This window comes from Ambystoma mexicanum, chromosome 5p, assembly GCF_040938575.1.
Source record: "Ambystoma mexicanum isolate Mex_15411 chromosome 5p, UKY_AmexF1_1, whole genome shotgun sequence".
Classification (NCBI taxonomy): Eukaryota; Metazoa; Chordata; class Amphibia; order Caudata; family Ambystomatidae; genus Ambystoma; species Ambystoma mexicanum.
The window spans coordinates 271173479-271199452 of record NC_090930.1 but is presented as its reverse complement, the minus strand read 5'-3'; the positions used below and the strand labels follow the sequence as shown (position 1 = coordinate 271199452).

At 45.3% G+C, this 25974-nt stretch overlaps 1 protein-coding gene across 1 annotated transcript in view; it reads left to right on the top strand.

Annotated features, from left to right (window-relative positions):
• ATP1B4 (ATPase Na+/K+ transporting family member beta 4) overlaps positions 1–25974 on the top strand; it is a 432920-nt gene that overhangs the window by 306598 nt on the left and 100348 nt on the right. Inside the window, exons 5-6 of the mRNA XM_069612681.1 lie at positions 9849–9953; positions 15465–15661. Of these exons, the coding sequence (XP_069468782.1) occupies positions 9849–9953; positions 15465–15661 (302 nt within the window). The remainder of the gene's footprint in view (positions 1–9848; positions 9954–15464; positions 15662–25974) is intronic.

The window sequence follows — 25974 nt, the reverse complement described above, 5'->3', positions numbered from 1 at the left end:
GCAATTCTCCACAGGGAGAGTTCTTGTGAGGCTGGGCCGCGGCTATAACTTACAAAGGCCACGAACATCAGGCCACAACTGATCGGACACCAAGCCACAGTGCCTCCGTGCATTGGCAAGATTAGCAGGGACACCACGCCACAACAGCATGGATACCTAGCCACAGCACAGCCCAGTGGCTCTCCATGAAATTGCAAGATTAGCAAGTTGGGACACAAGTGTCACGTAAGGGGGACAACATTACGGGATACGTTCTTACGCCTAATGCCTGCATTCCCGGGATTCCCAGCCAAGATGTACAGGGATAGGCCCTTTGTCATGAATGACGGGGAGAGGAGGATATAGTATCATCATCTACCACCCCAGAAAGGAGTGTTACACAACCATGTGTCCGTCCCAGGAGGGTAGACCACCCAGATATGAGCCTGCAATTGCATAGTAGCCCAGTTCAGAATTTGACATACAGGGCCCCATGACTATGCTGGAGTCCCAAATGGACACTCTTCTTAGAATGTCTCAAAATGTACTTCGATGCAGTGGGCGTGATGGAAGATGCACAGGAAAAGTCTATGCTCTTGTTCTATGCAGGTAGTGAGGTGCACACACTCTTCAAGACCCTTCCACAAGGCGATGGCTCCTACCATTATGCAGGCAGGGCCCTGAATAACTACTTCACCCCAACGGTGAACGTAGACTATGAACACTTTCAGCTGCTGCAAGCAGATCCAGGGCCTAATGAATCACTCAATGGCTTCTACATCCAGCTAAGACAACTGCTGGCGACATGCGCAATCCTGGATAAGGAAGTGGAGTTGTGCAGGTAGATCATACAAAAATGCATTTCCAACCAACTGCACAAGCAAAATGGGGTGATGAGAATATTAGAGATCAGAAGGGCACAAGAACTGGCTACATTGAGAGCTACACACATGGATGATGTGATGAAGGGCCTCAAAACTGAGGAAGCGCAGGCGGTCAGCTCGTCACCACAGAAGCCCACGAGGTACAAGAAGATTAAACTGAGGCCAGCCCATCCTCCACAAAGGAAAGAAGACAGCAGACATTCCTGTGATTTCGGTGAAGGGGCACTACTGCATGGCAATGGGTTCCCTGCATCAGGCCGCCAGTGTGGCTGATGTGAAAAGCTGTGACACTTTACAAACGTCTGCAGGGCCTATCGTGGCTGAAAGTGGCGACTGTGGGATGTCAGGGGCAGAACAGCAAAACTGGTCACCCTATCTGAGGAAAACCCAAGGTCAGACAAAGCATCGGTGGTGGACTACTATCCAGAGGTGGAAATTGTAGCGAAAGAGGAAAGTAACACAAAAGAGATATTGTTCATCTCAGTGCCAACACTTGGCACGGAGCAGAGGAGACGTCAACCGTGCTCCGAGTGCTGATCGACACTGGAGGATCAGTCAACATCATGCCTTTCACACAATACATCCTGCTGCTCCCAACGCCAAGGCTCACTCCACCAAAGATAAGAATATTCACCTATGGCAGTAGAACGCCCATCCTGTTAGAGGGGGGCATTCCAGCAACAGTGGCTCACAGCAATCACTGCACACAAGCGACTTTCTACATCAACAGAGAGGTGAAGGACATGCTCCTTAGTTGCACGATGGCGGAGATACTGGGCCCAGTACACTTTACACTGCAGGTATATCTCACGGACGTTGAAATGCTGTGCAGAGGATATCACGACCTGTTCCATGGCATAGGGTACCTAAAAGGCCAGGAAGTGCGGCTCCACATGAATGAGACAATCCAACCTATCACACTGCATCACAGATGCATCCCATTTCATCTACGGAAGGTGGTGTATGAGGAGCTTGTACACATGGAACAGGCGGACATCATTGAACGAGTGCAAGGGCCCACGCCCTGGGTGTCTCCAAAAGTGGTCACCATAAAACCCAAACAACCAATGGCGGTAAAGATATGCATGGACATGCGTGTTCCCAACAGGGCGATTAAGAGGGAGTGACACTTAACACCCACCCTCAATGGTATATTGGTCAACCTAGAAGGGACAGCGGCATTCTCCACCATAAACCTAAGGGCAGGTTACCACTAGGTGCCACTGCACGAGGAGTCGAGGGTCCATCGCGACATTCTCCTCCTACATCGGGCTGTTCCGGTACAAGAGTCTCAGATTCGTCATTTCCTCCATTTCCAAAGTCTTCCAGTATATCATCAGGGGGGGTGCTCGCAGGGTTGAAAGGGGTCACCAATGTCAGTGATGACATGCTGATCTATTCAAGGACTGAAACAGAGCACTTAAACATACTTGCAGCTGTCTTTCAATGCCTACGGGACAACGGTCTGATGCTGCATAAAGAGAAATGTCACTTTCTCCAATCCCAAGTGCAGTTCTTTGGGTTTATGTTCCAAGGGGAAAGGATCTCACCTGATGCGCAGAAAGTATCAGCCATACAGGACTTCCGGCCACATTCCATCCCATCTGAGGTTTGGAGCTATCTAGGAATGGTGAACTTTCGCTGCAGGTTAATCACAATCTTGGCTACAATTACAGACCCCCTCAGAGCCCTTGTAAAGAAAGATGCAGACTGGTCATGGTTGAATGCGACATAGCCGGCTTTTGAACACTCTAAGGCATCTCTGGCACTGAAAATGAAAATGGCATTCTTTGATTTCAACAAGTCAACAGAGAAATGGGGTGACATGAGCCACGTGGATCGGGGGGCAGTGCTGGTGCAGTCCAGAGGTGATGGAGTATATACACCCATGGCATACAGGAGCAAGGTACTATCCCCCACAGAGAAACGCTACTCATAAATCAATAAGGAGTCGCTGGCGGTTTTATGAGGGCACAAGAATTTTCACCTATACATACTTGGACACCATGTCCCCCTGGTGACAGACCACAAGCCATTCATGCCAAAACTGAATGGGTCGGTGCAGAGGCCGCCGTTGAGACTGGAGCAGTGGATTCTACAGCTCCAAGATTATGGAGTCATGTTCCAATTCTGGCCAGGGGTCAGCAACCCGGCAGATTACCTATCGATACAACCCATCACCTAGGAACCTGATCCAGGCGTAGAGAGACACATGAGGTGGAAGTGTTAGTATGAATGGTGTCCCACATGGCAGTGCCGAAATCCATGACACTGGTACAAATCTCAGAGGAAACAAGGCAGCACGGGTGGATGCAGCACATGATCGCACAACTCAGTGAGGGCCAATGGGGTTTGGTTCCAGGTGACAAGACTCAGTAAACGGCAGACACCAAGCATTCATGACAGGAGACGGAGATCGAAGCTGTTAGTAGGGGCAGAGGATGTCCTACTGCGAGGCTACAGTATGGTGTCGCTGCCCGCGTTGAAACCCAGGGTACTAGAAATAGTGCACACAGACCACCAGGCAGCCACGAAGATCAATGCAAGGCTGAGGGAGAAGGTCTGGTTCCTGGACCTGGAGAAACACGTGGATGAGTTTCTGGCCAGGTGCACATGGTGCTAAGTGGCAACATGCCTTCAAAGGCACTACCTATCGCATCACCTGCAAGGGCAACGGCACTGTGGCAGGCAGTAAGTGTGGACTTTGGCAAGATCCAACATGACAAGCACTTCTTGGTGCTACTGAATGAGTTCTGTCAGTTTACCGGAGATGCAATTCAAATGGTCCACAGCGGCTGACTGTGTCATCCCAGTACTGCAGGACGTCTTTGCCAGGCACGGGCTGCTGGACTCAATAAGGTCAGACAACAGAGCACTGTTCAGGGGCAACCGTTTAGAGAGTTTGTTCGCACCCAGTGAACTCAGAGCGGAACCGCCCCTCTCCATCTCTTGCAAAACCCTCAAAACCACTCTGTTCAAATAGCTACTCCTGCTCGCAAAGCAAAACATGTAACTAGTTCTCTCTGCCTCCTATGTAACCGCTAAGCATGTAACTAAGTTTGTTCTGCTTCCTATGTAACCGTTAAGCATCTTTTGTCCTCTGTAACCAGCAAGTTTCTCTGTAACAGCGCCACGATGCCAAGGGCTGCTGTGCGCTTTATAAATGCTAATAAATTAATAAATTAGAATTGTGAACATTAACCTGCTTCGCATCTAGATAGGATTGATTGAAGGATAGCATGCCCGCGCCTAGATGAAACTTGAATGTCAGCATGTGCCACACTTACAATTGTGAACACCAGCCTGCGTAGTACCCAGATAAAATTGTGAATGTTAGCATGCCCACATCTAGACAGATTTCTAAACGCTAGCCTGCGCCGCATCTAGATGGGATTGTGAATGTTGGCATGAAAAAAACTCACAACCATCTCTCGCACAACAAGCCGCACGCACTTCACAACACTGCAACAACACATAAGCCGGAGCAACAGCACACGCGGACTGACACCGATCCAATACCCGCACCAAAGCTCAGCACCCGGTGTATACCGAGTTGAAGCTGCCAACAGAACACCACTCATCTCACTATCCTACTCCCTCTTCACCTTACTAACCCATCCCACCTTATCGTTTACAGATCCGCCAGAGCGCCTGGGGACCAATTCCGTTGGAGACGGTGCACGGTACAAATACCTTTAACATTTAACATAAATAAATAAAGTGGAGGCACAGGGAATGAAGCACTACTGAATTAAGTCCCGCTGGTCGAGGACAAATGGAGACGTGGAACGCTTCAAGAGAACCATCAACAAGGTGTTTTGCATTGCGCTGCAAGAGGGGACAGATATCAAGGCAGCTCTTATAACATTTTTGATGGCCTATCGAACAATCCTGCACTCGGTTACAGGGGTATGACCGGTGGAGGCCCTAAAGGGGTGCATGGTAGGCTCTTAGATTCCCAAACACAGCTCCAGAGAGGTTCCCATGGTGGACACGGAAAATGGGCACAAAAGGCAAATAATATTTGAGAAACGGTGCGAAGGAGGTTGGTAATGTCAGACATACAGGCAAAATCTCCCCATGGACAGTGATGCAAAGAAAAGAATCAATGATCACCACCAGCAGAGACACAGAGAGAGTCACGAGAAACTGTAGCTGGTTCCACCAGATCAGCCCGCAGGGATAAGTTACACCAGACCAGAGAGAAACTGCCGCAGAGCAAAGAGAAAATGAACAAGACACTAGAGGGTTACACAGCCAGAGTTTTGAGCCACACGAGGGGGACGATCAGCAGAAGAGGCCAGCTGAAGAGTAATGATACCCTGTAAGAATGGCAAGGAGGCTGCTGGAGAGATTACAGGACTATGTAGTGGCATGAACAGATACAAACCAGTATCCTTCACAGTGCTAAAGTTTATATTTAAGTTGTTTCATTGTGTTATGGTTAAGAAGGGTTGTGGTGACATGAGCATGATACCACTGATGGTGCATGCCACATTACCGGGGAGAATAAAGTGGATGGACGGGTGGGACCAGTCACTTGAGCACTAATCCTCCATGTGGGTTCCTGTCATTGCGCAGTGCTCCTGAAGCATGAGCGCCCGTCAACAACATCCAAGTATCTGAAGCTTACGGACCACCAGGAACTTGCTAGAGGACTGCTATTATAACCAGAATTGGCAAAGTTCATCACCACATTTTGGACTTCTGCCTTCAACTGGACTGGGAAGACCTGAACTCAGGGCCTTCTTTATATGAACTGGTGAGATCAATTAGTTTGAACCGTCCATCAATTGAACAAATGCATCCATCACAGTTCTAAGGTTGGGCTCATTGCCAGGCCTGATTTTTGGCCTGCACCTAAATAGAACTGGGCTGCAGCCTTGCCCTGGCTCCTTCCTGCCTTGTTGCTGGAAAACTTTCTGGCCTCCTAAGAGCCCTTCTGGAGCCTTGTCAATCTCCTGCTGTTGTCTCAGACCACAAGAAAGAGCTTGCTGGAGTGCAAAGTCTGACTGTCCTGGGTCTCTTTTTCTTCCTGAAACTGACTTAACCATCACTGGAAGACTTGAGCTTGCAGTCTGTGAACCTCCTACAACCAAGCATCTTTGGTGCTCCAAATTTGAGTCATTTGATGAGATACCTTATATCTCATAAACATGCACCTAGTTTAATGTTTTTGCATTGGGTGTAAATCCCTTAATTTAAAAGTAGCTACCTGTGAGAAACCAAAGGGTGTCTCATCTACTAGTCCCCAGGGATCAATCTCTCTCAGGCGGCGATGGCCGTGCCCTCTTCAGGGTCTGAGGGTGAGGCGACCAATGGTAAGATGTGGTATTCCCCCCTATCCCGTATCCATGGCCCACCCTATTTCATAGGATTCTCTGATGCTCCATCACTCCCCATCCCCAACTTTCTACACAAACACTGGGAAGAGGCAGAAGGAGACGGAGTAAAGAGACTAACCCTTACAAATCGCATTGGACATGTCTCGCTAATCGGGTCAGGCAAAGTCAGGCACTTGAATTTAAGTGCATCAATCTAATACCAATTAGCACTCCTCACACGGATAAAAGGCGGAACATAGAGACACACTCTGAGAAAAGTGAAACACAGGCAAAAGCAGGTCTTCTGGGGCAAAGGCAAACCTACTGGAGCAGAGCAACAGACCGAGGGACGGGAACAAAGGGTAGATAACCCCAGGAGTTACGTGCAAGAGGCTGTTGCCTCCAAAAGGCAGAGAAAGACACGTAGAGAAGGCCAAATCCCAAACAAGAAGGCTCCATTGTGTTTGAAGGATGCCAGCGAACCTCCCGGGTGAACGGCAGAGATGGGGAGGCGAGGCCAAGCCTATGGTACTAACCTTGGCTTGTGAATTGAAAAGATGTAAAGACAAGAAAGAAACGCACAAAGCCGGTGAGTTGGCAAGCAACATGAAAGACTGTTGTGTGTTAAGGAAAGATTGAACTTGCAACATTATATCGCACAATTGAGGGCTGCACACGTGTGGATGAGACGCAAAGAAAGGCAGACCTATGAATGAACTTTCAAGTAATGATAGCTGTAAAACCAGCGATACTGAGTAACGCAGTGGTCCGGCGAAAGGAAGTAAGCCACTCGAAAGCCTCTGTGAAAGGTGAATTGTTTGTAGCAATAAAGTGAATGAGCTGAAGGGAGAGTCAAAGTGGTCCAACAGGGGTCTGTAGTAAAATCACATACACTCGAAAGTCTTCGACATCAGGAAACGGTCCGAGCCTGACTGAGGAGGACCGGAAGTGTAATAAGTTGGGAGAAGGGAACCCCTAAAGGATGTGCATTAAGATTGGGGAAGGGAATGCCTGCAAGTGTTTTGTTTTTGCTTTGAAAGGTCTGAGCCCGACTGAGGGAGACCGGCATGAACATTTTCTTGAATTGTGTTTTGGAAGCTGGAAAGAGAGACTTTAATATGGAAGGCCAGATGGGCATCGTTCCACGTTTTGAACTGACTTTGTGTTAAGAACCTGAGCCAGGGTGTGTCATCCTCCCTACATGTGGAGGAGAGCTGACTCAGCCACATTTATTCTTTATATTTGAACACTGATTTTCCTTTGCAAAAGTATTCTCCTTTGCACACTTTTTGTACAAGACATAGGGCAGACATTAGGTTTTGTTAGTATACTCAGACTCAACTAGGGCTGTTATATTTATTATTTGATGGTAGAGACTACTCCCATTCTAGTTATAGGGCAAAATAGGAGTTCTTCCAAACCCACAAACTTTAATAAAGGTTTTCACAAATTGTACCTTTTGTATCAGTGGCATACTTGTGATATCATGCCTCCTTTACATACCTTACCAAGCCAAAGGCAGCAGAGGGCCAGGGGACTAGTAGTCGACCGCCACCATAGCTGGATGAGTAACTAGGACCGTTTTACAGTGACTTTAAAGAAACAACATAATAACTATCTCTCACCTTCCATGCTACCAAAATTTTAATCTCATCCCTCATCTTCTCCCGCCTCTTCTACTGTTCATCCCTACTCTTTGGACTACCTACTTCTCATCTTGCCCCCCTTAAATCCATCTACCACTCTGCTGTTCGTACCCTCTGTCTCCTTACCTCCCGTGACTCCATCTCTACTTCACTCTCTTACCTTGGCTGGCTTCCATTTCACTCCCAACTTAAATTTCACTTTCTCTGCCTTGTCTTCAAATCTCTTCATGGCCTCGCTCCCCCTTATCTCTCCTCCCTTCTCTCTTTCTACTTCCCCTCCCGTTCCCTTCGGTATGATGACCATTTCCTTCTCACTGTACCTCTGTCCCCCTGTGCCTCCTCCCGTTTTTGCTCCTTCCAACTCTTAGCACCTCTGCACTGGAACTCCCTTCCTCTTGCAATCCGCTCTACCCCCACCTTCACCTCATTCGGCACTTCCCTTAAATCTCTCCTCCTCCATTCTCCTCCTTGAAACCCCTTCCCCCTTCTGCATCCCCTTCCTCCTTATTCTTTCCCCTTGACTATCTCCCTCCCCTCTCCTCTCCTGCCTCCCCACTCTCACCCTTCCCCTTCCCTCCTCCTACTCATCACCACCCCCCCTACCCAGTCCCACTCCCCTATTCTCCCTATCCCCTTCAGTTAATTGCTCTTTTCACTGTTTTGTTGATTGATTCATATTGTAATCTTGCTTCCACCGTTATATTGATTATGTTTTTATGTATTAAGTTGTTCCACTGTACAGCGCTTTGGTGTAAGGCGCTCTATAAATCAATAAATTCAAATACAAATAAGATCACCTGTGTGTATCGGTTGGAAATCTGAAAAGAGTAGGGCTGGACTTAGTAAGCATTGTGCTAATGTGTTAATATCTACTAGCCATATGAAGGACTGTGGATATTCTCTAAATTGTTTCCCTACCCAACTGTAGTTGTTAACTGTGTATATAGCCTATGATTAACTCTTTTGCATTGTACTGTAAAGAGGTAGGTAATGTGTTACCCAACCTACATATGTTTAACAGTATTAAGTGGCATGCTAATTGTACCTTTTTTCTTGTATTAATTAATATTAGTACCAAACGGGGGGGGGCAGCCTCCCAGCCAATGAGGATACTCAGAACGGGGGAATTACAAGACAGTGTTCCCCCGCTCCGAGTCGCCTCACGGCTGGAGGCTGCCATCTTCCCCACCGGGGAATGAGGTAAGTGCTCCGCCACCCGCTCCATAGATTTACCCCCCCTCCTTCCCTCCACTTACCTGTTTTTTTGCTCCTCTACGTGAGCAGCCTTTCTGGATACACTTCTGTCTGCAGCGCCTCCGCTCCCGATCTGCGATACTCCACCATGGAAAGGAAGAAGGGACTATACATAGTCCCTTCCCCTTTCCTTGGTGGCGATTTTTGGCATTCGCTCGGCCTGTAACCATGGGCCCCGGAACATTTCCTGAAGTGATAATGCCCCCCTGCTTGGGGCTTATTGCTTAACTTTCCTATGCAGACCTGTGTTCCTTAACAGAATATTCTCTTGTTAACTGTACACACCAATTGCATCACCACCTGAGTCTAAGCCTAACTGCTCAGCCACTCTACCATTGAAAGTTTGTCAAAGCCTTTAGAGCCAAACTGGTTGCACCTTTAGGTTGGCTTCTCAGAACCTCTCACAATTTTACATTCTGATAAACCATCGTAACACAGAATAACAGCAATGTGAAGGGCTTTACAAGTAACCAACAAGCAATCAACATAACAGTATGACCATTCAGTCTCATTGGCAGTGTGTGAAACGTTTAGCCACTGACATGTGGAATCTCAATTGCATCCACTTCATACAACTGTGCGGTGATGTGAAGCCTTCAGTGGCCTTTGGGGAATGTTCTCTTAGTCTTACAGTGCCCCTTGAAATTGACTATTGCATAAATATTCTACATGCACATTTTCAATATTTGCAAACTCAGACTGAATGAGTGAAAGAATGGTCAGCCATTGGCTCCATTAACCCACACTGTATTTTCTTCAAGGTGTTATGGTTAAGCCCTACTTCAGTGGATTTCGGTTTGCCTTCAATGCGTCAGAAAGGTCCACATGGCTATCTCATGTAGAAAACATGCACCGCTATCTTGGTGGTAGGTCCTTTTATTATATACCTATAAAGAACGTAACTCTACCTATTCTCTGTGTATGTGTCTATGAATATCTATATCCTGACATGGCTGCTATATTTTTGCTCGGTTTACACAAGTTTATATGGCATTATTTTTCATCCTCTTGTAGGCACTTAGTAACATTTGGGGAGCCATGAATTTGCCATTAGTTCACTTCAAGAAAAGTCTGAAGGATAACTGCAACCACCTCAGTGGAGGCCCTCAGGCCCCTCAGGAGTAGGGATGCATGAGATTTGACCGAATTGAACTGGTCGAGTCACATTTTACTGCATTTAGTTTACCAAACTTTACAACTCAAAATAGGAAAGAAGCCCCTCGCCCCTCTCCTCAACTAACCACAAACACATAATTGTATATACCTAACCCCAAACCACCATCTATTTTTTTGAGATTAAAAATGAAAACTAAAATGCAGCAAAATGTGATTCGACCAGTTTGATAGTCAAACAAATTGGAGAATACCTGGAATAGAGATTTTGCACAAGAGCAACTGCTGGCCGTACCGCCCCCCATGTACCCTCCAGCATGTTAATTTCAGGATCCCACCCCGTTCCCACAAAAAAGTTCTACTTGGGGAGGGGATTTATAAAGAAAGCACCAACCCATTTTTGGCAACCATCTGCCCATGGGAAAAGGGGGCTGCTTCAAATCATCTTACTTAATGGGAAAATGCAGTGAAGCCAGGTTGCTCTCAGGCATTTGGATGAGGCATGTCCACGTGTAAGTCAGAGAACTGCTCATACTGAATGGGCACCAGTTTAACCAGGCACAGCCTGTAGGCTGTGCCCCCGAAAGGCTGATTTATGGAAGGCCAGAAGAATAAGACCACCTTTGTTACATAGGCCTTTGGGAGGCATGGCCTAGACGGCAGCCGTCGGGCGCATCGGATAAGTGGGGTAGGAGGGCAGACAAAGTGTAGGGGCCAGGCAGCAGAGAGAGGTGTGGCAGGGACATCCCCTGAAAGGTACTGGGAGAGGGCTGCAAACAAAAAGACAACCACCTACAAGTTAGGCCTTTTGTTTGCAGCCAATGGACATTGTCCAGTTTAACTAGTCTATGTCAGCTCATCGGGTCTTCTGGCCAAAACACTGGACTAAGACAGCCCCCATGCATCTACGAGAGTTTCCCAGACGCAGTAGGCCAAGGGTACCCTTGCACTGATCTTGCATTTGGAACAGTCAACAACACTGCACGTAGTTGACCCATAAATTCAGACTAGAACAGCTGGAAACAGTGGCTCAAGTTTTCCCACCAGCTAAAAAAAAACCAACGGTTTGCAACTTTTTTTTCTGAAAGAACATAATATGTATATGGGGACGATGCAACCGCTGCACTGCTGCTCAGTCATACTCTAAGATCAAGCTCCTTGGGGAGTACAACAAGTGCAGTGCTATCCCCTTTAAAAATAAAGATGGGACACGCTTTCTTTTTCTTTTAGCCAATTTGACTCATATGAAAGAACTTGGCACAACACATGTGCTTGCTTGTCAAAGCAAGTCTACTTCCACTACTCCCAATGGACTTCGACCCGCTCATTGAAGATCAACAGGTCATCAGAGGCACTCATTTCAGCTACCTGCAGAGGACAGGGGGACTATAACAACCATCTGGTGTCAATCTACGGGTTGATCAGGTGACCTCTGACCCAGAAACCGTCATCTTTGAATGGTTTTTCCATCCTCAGAAGGGGCTTCAACTGGGCTGTGAGATACATTGAGCTCTGCACAACTCCACCAGAGGCACTCCTTTCAGCTGCCTGAGGCTGCCCTTAGAGGTCAGTGGCCTACACGGACCATCCAATGTTGATCCATGGGCTGAACAGGTGATCTCCGACCTCATAACCACCATCTTTTAATGGTCTTTTCATCCTCAGGAGGGGCTTTAACTGGTCTGAGAGCAGCCTCGAGCTCAGCCCTGCTCCCGATCTGCTGTTTCCGACTCCCTCCTATCACCATTGGATGGTCCTTGCCACCCCTCCTAATTTACTCCTCTTTACTGGGGCGACTTAGTCCCAGTGACCCACTAAAAGATGCAAACATCTAAGGGCAATCTCCAAGCCTTTACTCCTAGCCTTTTTGCCCCTTTGCCTGTGAGCCTTCATATCACCTCTTCTCCTGCTCCACCTGGTAATACCTAAAATCCACCTAGTGCTTTGCCAGCTACCCCCGATTACTACTGAAATAAAATGCATTCTCTCTTCATCCTGCTATTCTCTCCTTATGGTCTCTCCAATCATGCTACATCTCCCATTTTTTCTATCTCTATCATAAAACTCACAACTCACCACTTTCACTACATTGTCTCCATACCACCTCCCCATTCTAACAAACAACACCAGCCAATAGACCGCTCCACTCCTATCAACCACCGACCCCACCCCTCCTTCTCTGAAACTACGCTCCTTCAATCCTAAACCCCTCCACTCCTCACTGCTGTGTGAACTGAACATTGCACTCTGGAACACTGCCTGTTTGCAAAAAGACTTCCTTAATTGATTACTTTCACTCTAGCTCTCCTCTCCTTGATTTCCTTGCTATACCTGAAAGCTGGATCTCTCCCTCTGAAACTGCAACCCTGGCAACCCTTCATAACCCCAAACCTTCCCTCTCTCACTCTTCTCATCTGATGGGCAAAGCGATTGTGTCATGCACTATTTTCTTCCCTCCTTAACATCTAACCCCTCCAATACCTCCTTTGAATTTACACTCACCTTTTACTCTTCCTCACTCTGCTCACACCATTTCTATCTATCGTCCTACTGGCCACACTGGACCATGCTTTGATGAGCTCGGGCAGCTGCTTGATTCTCTCTCCCTATCACATCACCTCATCCTCATCCTCTTAGGTGACTTTAACTTTCCTTCTCCTAACACTCTGCAAAAACCTGACCTTCAATCTTTTCTCAATGAACACACTATACAATCTATTACTATCCTACCCACTCACGCTGCGGGCAACTCTCTTGACCTCCTGTTCATCTCGAACTCTCTCCCAGCAACTAACACTACTGTGATGCCATCTCTTTAGGACCACTCCATTATATCCACCACCATTATTAAGTGCTTTGGATTAAACATCGTTATCACTATCTTTCCTCCCTTTAACCTTTCCTCCCCACCTACCACTCCCATTTCCAAGAGAAAATGTAAACCCTCTGCTATTTCTCCCTTACACTCTGACCCTCATACCTCACTATCCTCCTTCTCTCCAGATCCTTCCTCCACTGATGTGCTTTCTCCACCTTCCAGTCCCTACTTCACAACTCCTTCTCTTCTCCCTCCCAACTGCTAACTTTCACCACTATCCCAGCATCCTCAGCCTTGGGTCTCCCCATTAATACACGGTCTCCACGCTGACATGTGATGACTCCTTTATTGCCTCTGCTAAACATTCCAATGTATCCTCTATCCTAATCCTCCTCTATTTATATGCTGCCTTTGAAACCAATAATCACTCTGATCTCCTCAATACCCTGTTTGGGATTCGTGATCAAGCACTTGCCTCGATTGGGTCCTACCTGGCACCTCATTAATTCTCTGTTTCCTGGAACAACAACGCATCTCAATGCACTCCTCTTACTGTTGTTGTGCTGCAAGGTTCTGTCTTGAGTACCCTCCTGTTCACACTGCACACTTCTAATCTCAGGGCACGTACTTCCTCCTTTCGTTTCTCATACCAACTGTTCACAGATAACACCCAAATCATTTTCTCCTTCCCTGAACTCTCCACTGACCTAGCTACCAAAATCTCTGACTGTCTCTCTGCTATTTAATACTGGATGGCCTCAAACTTTCGTATGTGCAACTCCTCCAAAACAGAGCTGCTTTTCTTTCCTGACAAATCCTCTCTCTCTTCTCCTCCCCTGCCTATCTAGTTCCCACCTGAAACTATTCCCTACTCCTCTTCAGGTGGAAACCACAGTGTAATTTACGACCTTTGACACGCATTCTCTTTCATCTCTAAACCTGCAATGGCTGTTCGCCTCTGCCTCCTCCACCACCTTTGTGGCACCTCGCACACCATGTGCATCCTCTCGTTTCCACGCTTTCACTCTTCTTGCTCCATTTACTTGGAACTCCCCACTGCAATTCAAAACACGGTCCACATTAATGTATTCAAAAGCAAATTGAAAGCCCAACTCCTCGCTTCTGAGCTATCCTATTGACTCGCCTCTCCAGATTTACTACTTACACCTTCCCTCACCTCTGACCGGACTCTTCCCTCTCTTTTCCTCACCACACTAGCACTTAATAGTTTGAGGTCACAGCTCATGTTTAGGTGGCTAGACTGCCGGTAGGACAATCATAGGGGTACACTGACACTTACTTGTCCTATGTTTGTCCACTGTATTGTTGTGTTGCCACTATCTGTACAATATACCCCTTCTCAAACCCGTTCATCATGCCACCTGAACTTTCTCCCATGTGTCTGCTACATTACCTTTTGTACGCTCCTTTGTGACCAAAAGATATTGCTTGCCTGTTTGTATGTATCCAAACAAATACAAATAAATAAATAAATACTCCCTCTTTATGGATGGTTCCATTCAAAATACAAAAACACCACAATATGCCCAAAACCACGTTTCTGAAGGGCCTTTGCACTACTAAAGAAAGCAACCTTTCTCTTCAACTCTTTGCTCCTTCTACTGGTTAATTGTTGGGGAGAACATTGAATACATCATGGTCACTTTCATGTGCACGTGTGCACGTCTAACTCCTTTATGTCTTGGTCAATGGATCCACTTGGACAACCCCGGCTGACCACTCCGCTCCCAAACAACAGTAATAACCATTGTCCCGGAAGCCAAACCTCTTCTGAAACGTAAAGGGCAATTTGTGGTCTGGAGTTATCTAGATTGGGACTGCCACAATTTCTCACTCTGACCTGAAGATAGTATCTAGAAGTTTACATGGTTAATAAGAACACTTGAAACATCCTCCTCAATGTATTATCTCTGAGTCAATAACTAACCTCTCCACTCGATCCTAGCATATGGTCAGCAGCTCCTATAGCCAATTATTTGTATTTTGTGTGATATTTAAATACTCACACTCAAACTACTTATTCACTCATTCCTTCATGTTCTTTACATGTACTGTGGTATGTTGAGAATAAGGAGCAGGGGTTAACAAGAAAATCAGCCATCATAACACTAGAAATGACATTATTTTAGGCATCAATAAAGATCTTTTGATAATTGCCTCCTTCTAGAAGCGCTTCACCTATTAGACCACTAGCGTGATTTAACTGTAAGACAACTAAAAACAAGGCATTGAACTGGTAGCCAAGTATGATACAATGAAAAATGGGTCTCATCGGAGGGCTTGCTCTCACTTCCTATATAGGATACATACTCACATGGTGGGCACACTTTGTAAGAATTATGCCTTCTAAATGCAAATGATTTTATTCTCCAATTTTTTGTATGAATCCAGAGTTTGGTCGTGTGACTTTGTTTCTTTACTTCAGCTTATAATGACAGTATACAAACATCAAAGAACATTGAATGCACTCCTGGAAAATACTTTAATCAACCAGGGAAAGAGGATGAACCGAAGAAAGCCTGCCAGTTTAAGCGCTCGCTACTGCAGAATTGTTCGGGAATTGAGGACCCAACCTTTGGCTATTCTTTGGGCCAACCCTGCCTCTTCCTCAAGATGAATCGGGTACAGAAAATATGCTTTATCACCATGTATGCATTTGTTGTATTTCATGTAGAAACTACAGATTTCTAGTTCATTTTGATATTTATTGAACTGCTTTGTTGAGGATTAGTCACCCATCATCTCGGGAATTCTCATCTAGACAGGGGTTGAAGTCCAGAATTCCTCCGTTTCTGCTTCCTCTCATTGTCTGCAGGTATCAACCTTGAATCGTTCAGCAACCACATGTCAGCAGGCACTGAACAGTTCCTTGTGGTCAAATGGCAAAAGGGGTTACCCTTTAAGAGAAGAGGCTTCAGCCAATTAGGAAGCCAGGAATGTGTGAGGAATCTGGCATTATCTGCCTGCGTTCTCTCCTGACTTTTGTTGCCTCTGCCCTGCTGCCTCGATAATGCCACTGCGCCAGTGCTCCAGCCCACTTACTTGCCTCGCCTCTCGCCCTGCAAGCCTGCCCTCAATGCCCTTCACATCCACCGCAGCTTGCCACCTACCTTGCAGGCAGCAGCTCCTTCATTCCAATCCCCATATACTAGCCTTATAATTAGTACAGACATTAGCACCTTTTACTATTCCTAATGCAGGCCACATAAGGTTGCAGGTTTTCTTTTTTAATGGATATTGAGTTTGCACATGCAACCCTAGTTCCTTTTACAGAAAAAAACAATTTATAATTAGAATCTCACAGGAACGCTCTGGGATGCTAATAGTGATAGAAACCACCTTAGGGGGCAGACAGGGCTGATTACAAGATACCTGGCTCGGGCTGGCAGGCAGTTACTGCCCCTGTTCGCCCCTAACACAGTGCTTACCATTAAAGTAATCATCATGTTTGGACAAATTGTCACTAGGAATCTGCTGCAGAGTTGAAGGACCATGGCTGGAATTGTTCAAGTGCCTTCAACATTCATGTGTTGTATCTGGCTTGGGTAAACCCTCGCTGGGCAGTCATCTTTAGATAGAAATCATTTGTAAGTCATTTCTAATTGACTCAGCACCCACATTCGTTAGCCAATGGTAACAGCTAATTTGTGCATAGCTGGTGTGGAATCTTTCATCAACGTGTCCATACGTAGCCCACAAACTAAATCATGCCCAGCGAAAATTCTATCTAGTAGTTATTTAGACTCATAGTTAGACCAGTATGAAACTTAAAACACTAACCACCCAGCTTTAAAAAAAACAAACATTTATTTACATGTTTGATAGCAAACATGTGTTGCATATGTAATTGATATTCCACATTGTAGAGGAACAGGTGGATGCATTTTCCCTAACTCCTGCCCCCCCACCACCGTCATACTGGAACAGCAGGAGAAAGGCCCTTTTTGAGACTCCATGTGTAATGCCTATACCTCATCGAGTGTATGAGAGACAATATGCACTCAGACAACCATATCGAATGTACCCTCGCACTGAAAGTGTGGAAGGATGCTGTGTGGAAGGATGTCAGCAAGCACCATTGGACATCATGGAGAGCTGAGTGAAATCTGATGAGGACAGAGTGATGTCATGGAGAAGATGTATGAAACCATGCTGAGACTATATGAAAATACTTAAGAGTGACGATGTAACTGAAGCGATAAGAGAAACATGTACGAAACGATAAGGTAATCATGAATGCAAAAGAAGGCAAAGTAGCTTGCTGTCCAATAAGTGTAAATATGCAGTAAAGCAAGGTAGAAAAGATACATAGAAGCTTGCTATAAAGGAATATATCAAATGTGGCAAGGACGACCATTGTTGGAAAATGGATGCTTGCTTGTGTAAATATTCAATTCAACTCCCTCAGAAGCCAATTAGAGTTACCAAGTCAGGAGACACTGGAAGAACAGCTTTGTGTGCAAAACAAAGAGTAGTCAATGTTGGGATGGGATCAAGGATGCTATTTTTAAGGAATAGCTGTAAAGCACAAAGGGAGGCCGACGAATGAGTCATGGACGTAAGACATATTTCTCTAACATTAAAGAGAAGAAAACATTTGCAAGAGCCAAGTATTTGACAATTAAAAGTGTATAAAGTCTATACAAGGTAGAGTGAGCAAGTCTCTAGAGCAATGACACCCATTATAATTAAATCAAATAGCAGTAAATAAAAGGCTGAAATTGACAAATTCGTGGTCTCTTCACATGTGACTGAGAAGTCAAAAACAAGGGCTATACATTAAGCTTCAAATGAAGATAGTGATGTGCTTTTCACTCCCTTAAATGTCCTAGAACATGCTACAAGGTCAACTACTGACGGGAAACGTTGGCTCATGGCCAGACTGATGAGAGATGATGGACTATTTGGAAAAGTGGGGAGTAATATGACGTGATTGAAGCACCTAATCCTTGGTTTCCTTACATGCTGCTAGCTGAGTTGAAAGTCCAAGGTTGGGTGAGAATGCCAACCCATCGGTGGGTCTATGGAGCAACCTGCTATAAAATGTTGCATAGACCAATCTTCTGCCATTTAGTTAGCTATAATCAGTATTATGCATATGTAGAGGTAGGTTGAGGGTTGTCTTACAGATAAGAAACAGCCAATGAAGTACTAACCTGTATATATTCTATAAGTAGATATGTTCCCCTAACCAATCCCTCCCGCTAATAGGTTTTATGGTTTGCCACGTAGGATGACATCATAGATGATGCATATTAGGGTATCTAATTAGGGTACACCTCTGAGTAATCAGGTTTGTGTGCGAGTGTGCAAGCATCTGTCCGATGTTTACCAGTTGACAGTGCTTTATTAACCTGAGAATAAAGTAGTACTTTGCCATATTCCTTGAGTCTATCTGGTTACATGGTCTCAGATCTTTATTGATAATTCCATCTAGCACAAGTGACGCTTCAAGGTGCTAGACCACAACATGATTAACACAAACTCAACAGTTATGCATGAATACACACGTGACTAATGGTAAGTGCATTACTTAAGCATTATTACCCAAGCGGGGGGGCATTACCGGCCCAGTTATGCCCCCCCTGCAAGGGCTATTTTGTTATTAGTATCCGGGCACGTTGTACAGGGATACTAATAGTGTTTTTTTAAAGTTGAGAAATCACATGTTTGACATGTCTCAAGAAATGGCCGCAATGGATCGGGGAGAAGGGAACTACACGTACTCCCTTCTCCCTTTCCATGGTGGCCATTTGCATGTCGGAGATGTGCCGGGAACACTACTGGCGCAAGCGAGGGACATGGCAGCGGCAGGTAAGTGGGACAGTGGGCTAAACATCTAGAAAAGGGGTTTGGGGTGGGGGGATGGGGTTCGCGGGTCACAGGGAAGCACTTACTTTAGACAGAGCAGGGGAAGATGGTTGCCTCCAGTGCCAAGGACCATGTTCTGTTCTGAGACTCCTCATTGGCTGGGAGGCTGAAACCATGCCCCCACTGGATTGCAATAGTAAATAAAGTTAACATAACGTAAATCAGCCAGGATACCGCCAACGCAAATAGTGTTGCCGTAACTAGGCCCAGTGCTATTAGTGCTGGATCCCGAGTTGTGGTAAGGCGGTTACTCCCCATTTTGTTAAGAATCCATAGGACTCTATGGGGCAGTCTTGGCGCTATTACAGCCGGTGCAAATAGCGCTGCGGTAATAGGGCCGCAAATGGGGGGAAGTGGAGAGTTTTACCTTCAGCCAAAAGTTGGAAGTAAACCTCAACTTTATGTGCAAACCTAGGATTGGGTGGAGCGGTAATGCAGAGGTAAAAGCGTTACCGCTGCATTTTTGCTGCTCCATCCAATCCCTGATGAGGCCTCATATCTTAATTGAACTGAGTCTGAGACAAGATGGGTCAGTGCCCAAAATTAAGTACTAAGGCTCAGGCCTGGCAAACACCCACAAATTAAGCACTGCGTATATTAGTGTTTCTTCTAAATCAAAGTGTTATCTTAGGTTGAGAAGATCATTTTACAAAACATGACATTGATCAATTAGCTTGTAAAACGCAAGCTCATTGGCCCTCCCACGTGCCTTACCTTGCCCCGAAGGCTCTGAGCACCGCCGCTCCAGGGTTCTTTCTGTGAGTGGCCGCCATGGAAAGGGAGAAGGGACTATGTGTAGTCCCTTCGCCCCTTCCATGGAGGCCATTTTCTTAGTTTATTTTTTTTACATTGATTTTAAAGGTCGCCATGGAAAGGGAGAACGGACTACATGTAGTCCCTTCTCCCCGATCCCTGGCAGCCTTTCTTTTGCTTTTTATTGTTCGCTGCAGCGCCGTTTCTTGACTCAAGAAAAATTTAAATTAGTACCCTGGTACAACATGCCAGGGTACTGATGGCAAATTAACCCTCGGAGGCGGGCATTACCCAATCGGTAATGCCCCCCTCCTCGGGTTGTATTGCCATATTAGTTTATACATTCAAACATCACAGGTTCTAATGTTTGGACTTCACTAGCAGGACAGTACCATTTTCATTCCAAGGTACTTGAAGCCATGCACTTTTGGCGAAACCTTAATGTTGTCATTCTCCTATGTGAAATCACACACATTGCACAATGAAGGTACGTATGCAAGGAGATGTATATACAAAAGAGTAAAGATTCTAAGAGATTTCATATTTGCTATTAGTTCACTGTCCTTTAGATTTCAAAATCCACTAATATGTCTCCCCAGAGGAAACTTTATGCCGTTTCCAAATCTCACCCATTCTGTCACAAATCAGGGACAGTCCATATAGATCAATAAGTGTATTAAGTATATTTAGAATTGCATTGTTAGGAGATTTGAATATTTTATCAAAGCTAATTCTACTAAGACCAAACCGTGTGTGCACCTTAAGTGCATCAGAGTATACAAGAATACACTTGGTAGGCCTACGAGGCATACGAGGCATAAAGAGAAGCCCCATGCATGACGAATTACACATTTTGGGGTTCCATTTTGACAATTTCAAGGCTCAGCATCAGTAGTTTCTCTCAAACCATTTTAATTGGTAGATGCCCTCAATGTCCCAGACAGGAAAAGCATATAGATTAATAGGGGCCACTTTGGCTACATATAATTTGATGAAAGATCTACATGGAAAATCCTGATGATGATGGAAGAAATATGGAGTTAGTCTTGCAGCTATCGTTACTTTGTCAATTGGGAGTTAATGTGGACTGACGGCGGGAGCAGTAGCCATGCTGATCTTTGGAAGCAGAGGATACTATGGTAATACACTTTGTCTAATGGTGTCAGCTGCAGTGTGACCAAAACGACTATATTCACTCCCCAGTGATCGAAGTGTACAAAAAGAAGCAGTGGAACTATGTTCCCTACCGGTCTGCACCCACTCCCCACAAACCCCATCACCACGTCCCTTCCCACACACAATACACACTACCAAGCACATGCACCTGCTGTTTAAGGGAACGTTCAGTGCAGTGCATTGAAAGTGCAAGTTTCAACTTCTTCCCACACTTCTATTTTAAAACGAAACCGTTCCGGAACGGTTACTTTTTAAAATAAAAGTATAGGAGCTGTAAAATGTAATTTTAAAAAGTAGAGGAGCACCACTCCCGTCCGCTCCCGCTCACTTTGACTACTGTCACTCCCAGTTAAAATGTTGAGAACACAAACTGGGCCAAATAGCACTGACCACAGTTTGCATTTAAGTGAAAAGTTTGCTTTAATGTGACATGCCAACGCTCACAACAAAAAATCCCTCAGTAGAATAAAAGACTCCTAATAATATGTCTGCACATACAACCCTCCTAGCCCCACAAACCTATCAAGATTACCTGCTTCAATTTCCTCAACAGCATACTTTTTCTCCCAACTGCATTTCTCACTGCAATATTCCCTCTTACCAGCTGCTCAACTGCAGCTGGGCTAGCCTGACTCTACCCCCTACCCATCAGAGGTATAGCCAGGATTGTCGAACAAGTGGGGTCTGAAGCTTATGTACTTGGGCCCACCGCAGTGACATCAACATCTGTAAATTCCCACTTTTACATATTTTGGGTGGGCCTGACCCCCCCTAACTTTCCTAAATCTGCACAAACCACCTTTAACATTAACTGAACCTGCACCTCTGAACCCCCACTTTAGTAACATTGATTGAAGGCCACAACAGTCACCAGCCTAGTGTATTGCCTTTAACAAACTTAAATGTCCCTATCGCCATGATTACATAAAACAACCCTAATCATGTCCTCCTCCCCTACATTTTCCACCTCTAAGCACTCCTTCGAACAATTTCCCTACAATATACCCTTTCTCCAATCTGTATCTTCCAATGCAATATTCCCTTATAAATCACATCATGTCCATTTGCTTGACAGACTAGCCCAATTGATGCCCATCAGGCTTAGTTGTCCCTACTATGTGTGCTAGAACTTCCCAAAAAGAGATCCACGGCACCCTCAAACTGTGTTTTCAAAAGAGTTTGACAAGTTCGAGGGAGACCAAGGGCCATTAAAAATATGTTTGTATCATCTCGATTCTCCCTAAATCTTCATCCCTCAAGAAAGTTGGAGGAGTAAAAAAGTGAGTCAAAAAATTAACAATTGCAAACATGTTTAGAAAATGTTTAAACCAATCTATTTAAAAAATGAAAATATTAACTGTTTATAAAAAAAAAGGACACGCAATGCAAGCAACATTGCATACTATTTCTCAAAATGTATCAAGACAACATATTCACAATCATACACGCACAGTAAGTATGTACCTCGCAGATAACTCCGGCATAGGTGAACGGTCACTACACAATCTCACACCAAGACCAATACAAATTTACTCAGGATAAAACGCTTACAATAATGCATTCGAAATAGTATACAAAGGTTCACTTACTTTGGCAAAAGCATCTGATCTGGGCACATTATTTAGCTGTTGGGCACATCTTCAGAAGCATCTTGGGCAGAGATCCTTACATAGCAAGGGGCAAGAGAGACTGCAAATTCACGATTGCAGTGTTGTTGCTCTGTTCATTGGACCCCCCCCCACCTAAACACCGTTTCTTCTACTGTCACCATGCTTCACTTCACCGTCCTGTATCCTCTTTAGCCCTAGAAATGAGGCGCCTAGGTTCGTGGGGCACTTTGAGGCATCCACATTCCGCATTGTATCTGCACTGGTCCTCATCTCATTGCGAGGAACCTCCAGTGCTGCCTCAACAACTGGTGAGCCCTGGCTGGTGGGAATGGAAGGAATTTCATTTTGGCATGTGACTGTGTGTCCTATGTGAGAGGAGTTTCAGGCTTGTGGTTGAAAGCAGGTAAGACCCTTGGGAGAAACTAGCAGGGATTCTGGCACTTTGCCCAACCAATGCCCGACCAACTCAATTCCCAGCCTATGACAGCCATTGCTCGCGGAGTCTGAGCAGGCCACACAGCATACCACCGGAGCATGTTAGAGTGAGGCTTGAGGTGTCTCTCTGCCTGCCAACCAATCCAAAAAACGAAGCTGAAATGAGCTCCCGCAGTCTTCACATTTCAAGAAGCCCTTTATTCGAACTAAAGGTTCTTGCCTCCCATCACTCCTAGCATGCAACTTATGGCTGTGAGTGGACTTTCCAGACTGCCTCTTTCCCTCATCTTCCAATTCACAGATCCTTCTTTTGTAGCACATGGGGTGCAATGTATTTATTTGAGAGAGAAAGAGAGACAGAGAAGGAGAGGAGGAGGAGAGAGAGAGAGAGAGAGACAGAGAAGTAGAGAGGAAGAACGGGAGAGAGAGAGTTAGAGAGAGAGAGAAAGAAAGAGAGACAGACAGAGAGAGAGAGGGGGAGGTATTGGCAATGTGAGATTGTGAAATGGGACCAGTCTGCAAGATACCAGCGACATGAGTGTAAAGTTGCAGTTTAGTTTTGCCTGTTAAGACCTATGCCCCGTCTTCCTCCAACTAACTGATTCCTCTCTAAGAACTCGTACCGCCTCACACTACACACACATTCCCCATAGAGGGCTGCTCAACAAAAGTAATCAAGCGGTACCGAAGATCTCCTCTTCAGCCCTACATCACTCTTCCACATCAGCAGCTAAACAGACACAAAATGCTGCCTTCCCTATGGATAACATATTCCAAAGACTCTCCGTCAAACCAATAGAAAGGAGAATAGTAGAGTTGCAGAGATCAACACCAAAGGTGTATATCAGCATCTCCTATTGTCCCACTAATGACTTCCCTTTTCTTACAGAACCATTTGCAGCAAAGCCACCAAAACTGGCAGAAAGGAGATGCATAAGGCCCCTTACATTACATCCAAACACTAATGGCAATTTTGTTTAATTTTCCTGACTATTTTCATGTAGAAAAAGAATAGTTAAATAAAGAAAGATGCACTGGGAATGATAATACACTCAGAACAATTCACTCTGAATAGCGCATGTGTAGCAAAATTCAGCACAATAGCCCTAGACAAAAGACACTTCCTACAAGCCAATAAAATGAGCACACTATGACATTCATCTGCAAAATGGGTGTCCCTCGAGGATCAGTCCTAGGCCCACTCACCTGCATCCATTGACACCCCCCTCCCTGTTTAAGTAACTCCTTCCTTTGGCTTCCACTATAACCTCTTCACTGATGACACTCACATAATCATCTTTCTCCTCCCTCACAATGCTATCTCAGACTGCTCAACCAACAGCCTCACTGCCATCTGCCACTATGTGACTTGATTGAAATTACATTATGCTAAACTCCTGCAAGACAGAAGCCATCTTTCTCCCGGCCTCCAACACTAATCACACCTCCTCATGACCTTTTACCCTGGCTCCTCACCACATCTCCCCTTCTCTGACAGCAACAGGCAACTTTTTCAATTCATCACGGTCACTGCCACTGCAGCCAGACTCAACATCTTGAACATGAGAAACATGCTCTCACCTCATGCTCTACTCAACTTCATCTTTGATCTCTACTCTGGGGCTCAGTAAACTGAACTAATGTGCAACACCTACTTCTTGATCTTCCCCTTTAATTCTTCGCTCCCATTAACAAAGTTCACACCTTTGCCACATACACCTTTTTCAACCCACAGATACACACCCACCTCAACCTACTGTCACCATACTGGATGGCTCACCATGCAAAATCACTCCGCCTACAAATTCCTACTACTTGTCTGCAAATATATCCATGGTCATGCACCCCATTATCTTGCCAACTGCTCCTCACTGTACTCCCCTTCTCAAACTTGCCGCTCCTCTTTTCTCACCAGCCTATTTGTCTCATGAAGCCCTGCACTTCCTTTCACTTTCGATCCCTCGTACTACTTGCCAGACTCCACTGGAATGTCTCCAACGCCCATTAAAGGCATTCATTCAGTAAAACCGTGCAAGACCAGGCTCAAATTGCACTTGCTAACAAGTAAAGGAACGCCTTCAACCCCCACACAATGCCTTTTCAATTGACCAGCAAGTCTGCTCCTGTTGTGAAAGTCCCACTGGAATACATAAATGTAACCTGCATCTATGTCAATAAAGGCCCCAGCCACTAAAGTTTATGTATAGTGTATCTCCAACTCCATCATGTCCCCAGTCCCCATGTCCCCTTGTTCCACTCTCCTAAGCAAAGGATTGTCTTTGCCTTCTGTATTGTATGATCTGCATGTCAGTGCAGTTTGAAAAGGAAGCCTGGCTTTTGCTAAAGATAAATGGGCCATGACCATAAATATGCTAAGAATAATAAGCTCAGAAAAACACATGCATAATTCAATTCAGCACAACAGCCATAGACAACAGGCGCTCCATACAAGCCCACGCCATGCATGAGTAGCAGTAACATGCTCAGAATAATATTCACAGAACAAGCAGCCTGTAAGGAAAATAGCCTTGAAACAGTCACTGACAGCACGTAACAAACAGTATTTGAGTACACACACCCTGCGCCAAATACCAGTGAGGACAATAGCCTCAGATGAAAGGAACAAACAATGCACACATACAGTACCCGCAGAATGCCCGGAGTGACCAATCGGTGTGTTATGAATGAGGATGTGCATACATGCACACGAGAATGCAGCCACCATATGCTAAACATAATTGAGACAGGACTAAGCAGGAACACCAACCTCAGAATGAAAGTATGAACATCTATTTGTACGAAAAAACACCACAATTGTCCCTGACGAAATGCCCATACCAGATGCACTGAATGTGAATGTGCGTAAAGATAGTTGGAACGCAATGAAACCCTCAATTCCCCGATAACAGTCACGACCAATACAGACACACAACACGACCTTCGGAATGCATGGAATCATGTTTGTAATGAACAGTGAAACACTAAAATCAAAGTAAAGAAATCGTTAAAAACTAGTTTTAAGAAAGAAGGGTATAAGTATTTATGCATTTAATTACATTTGCTATGGTTTATAACTCCGCTCCCCCTAGA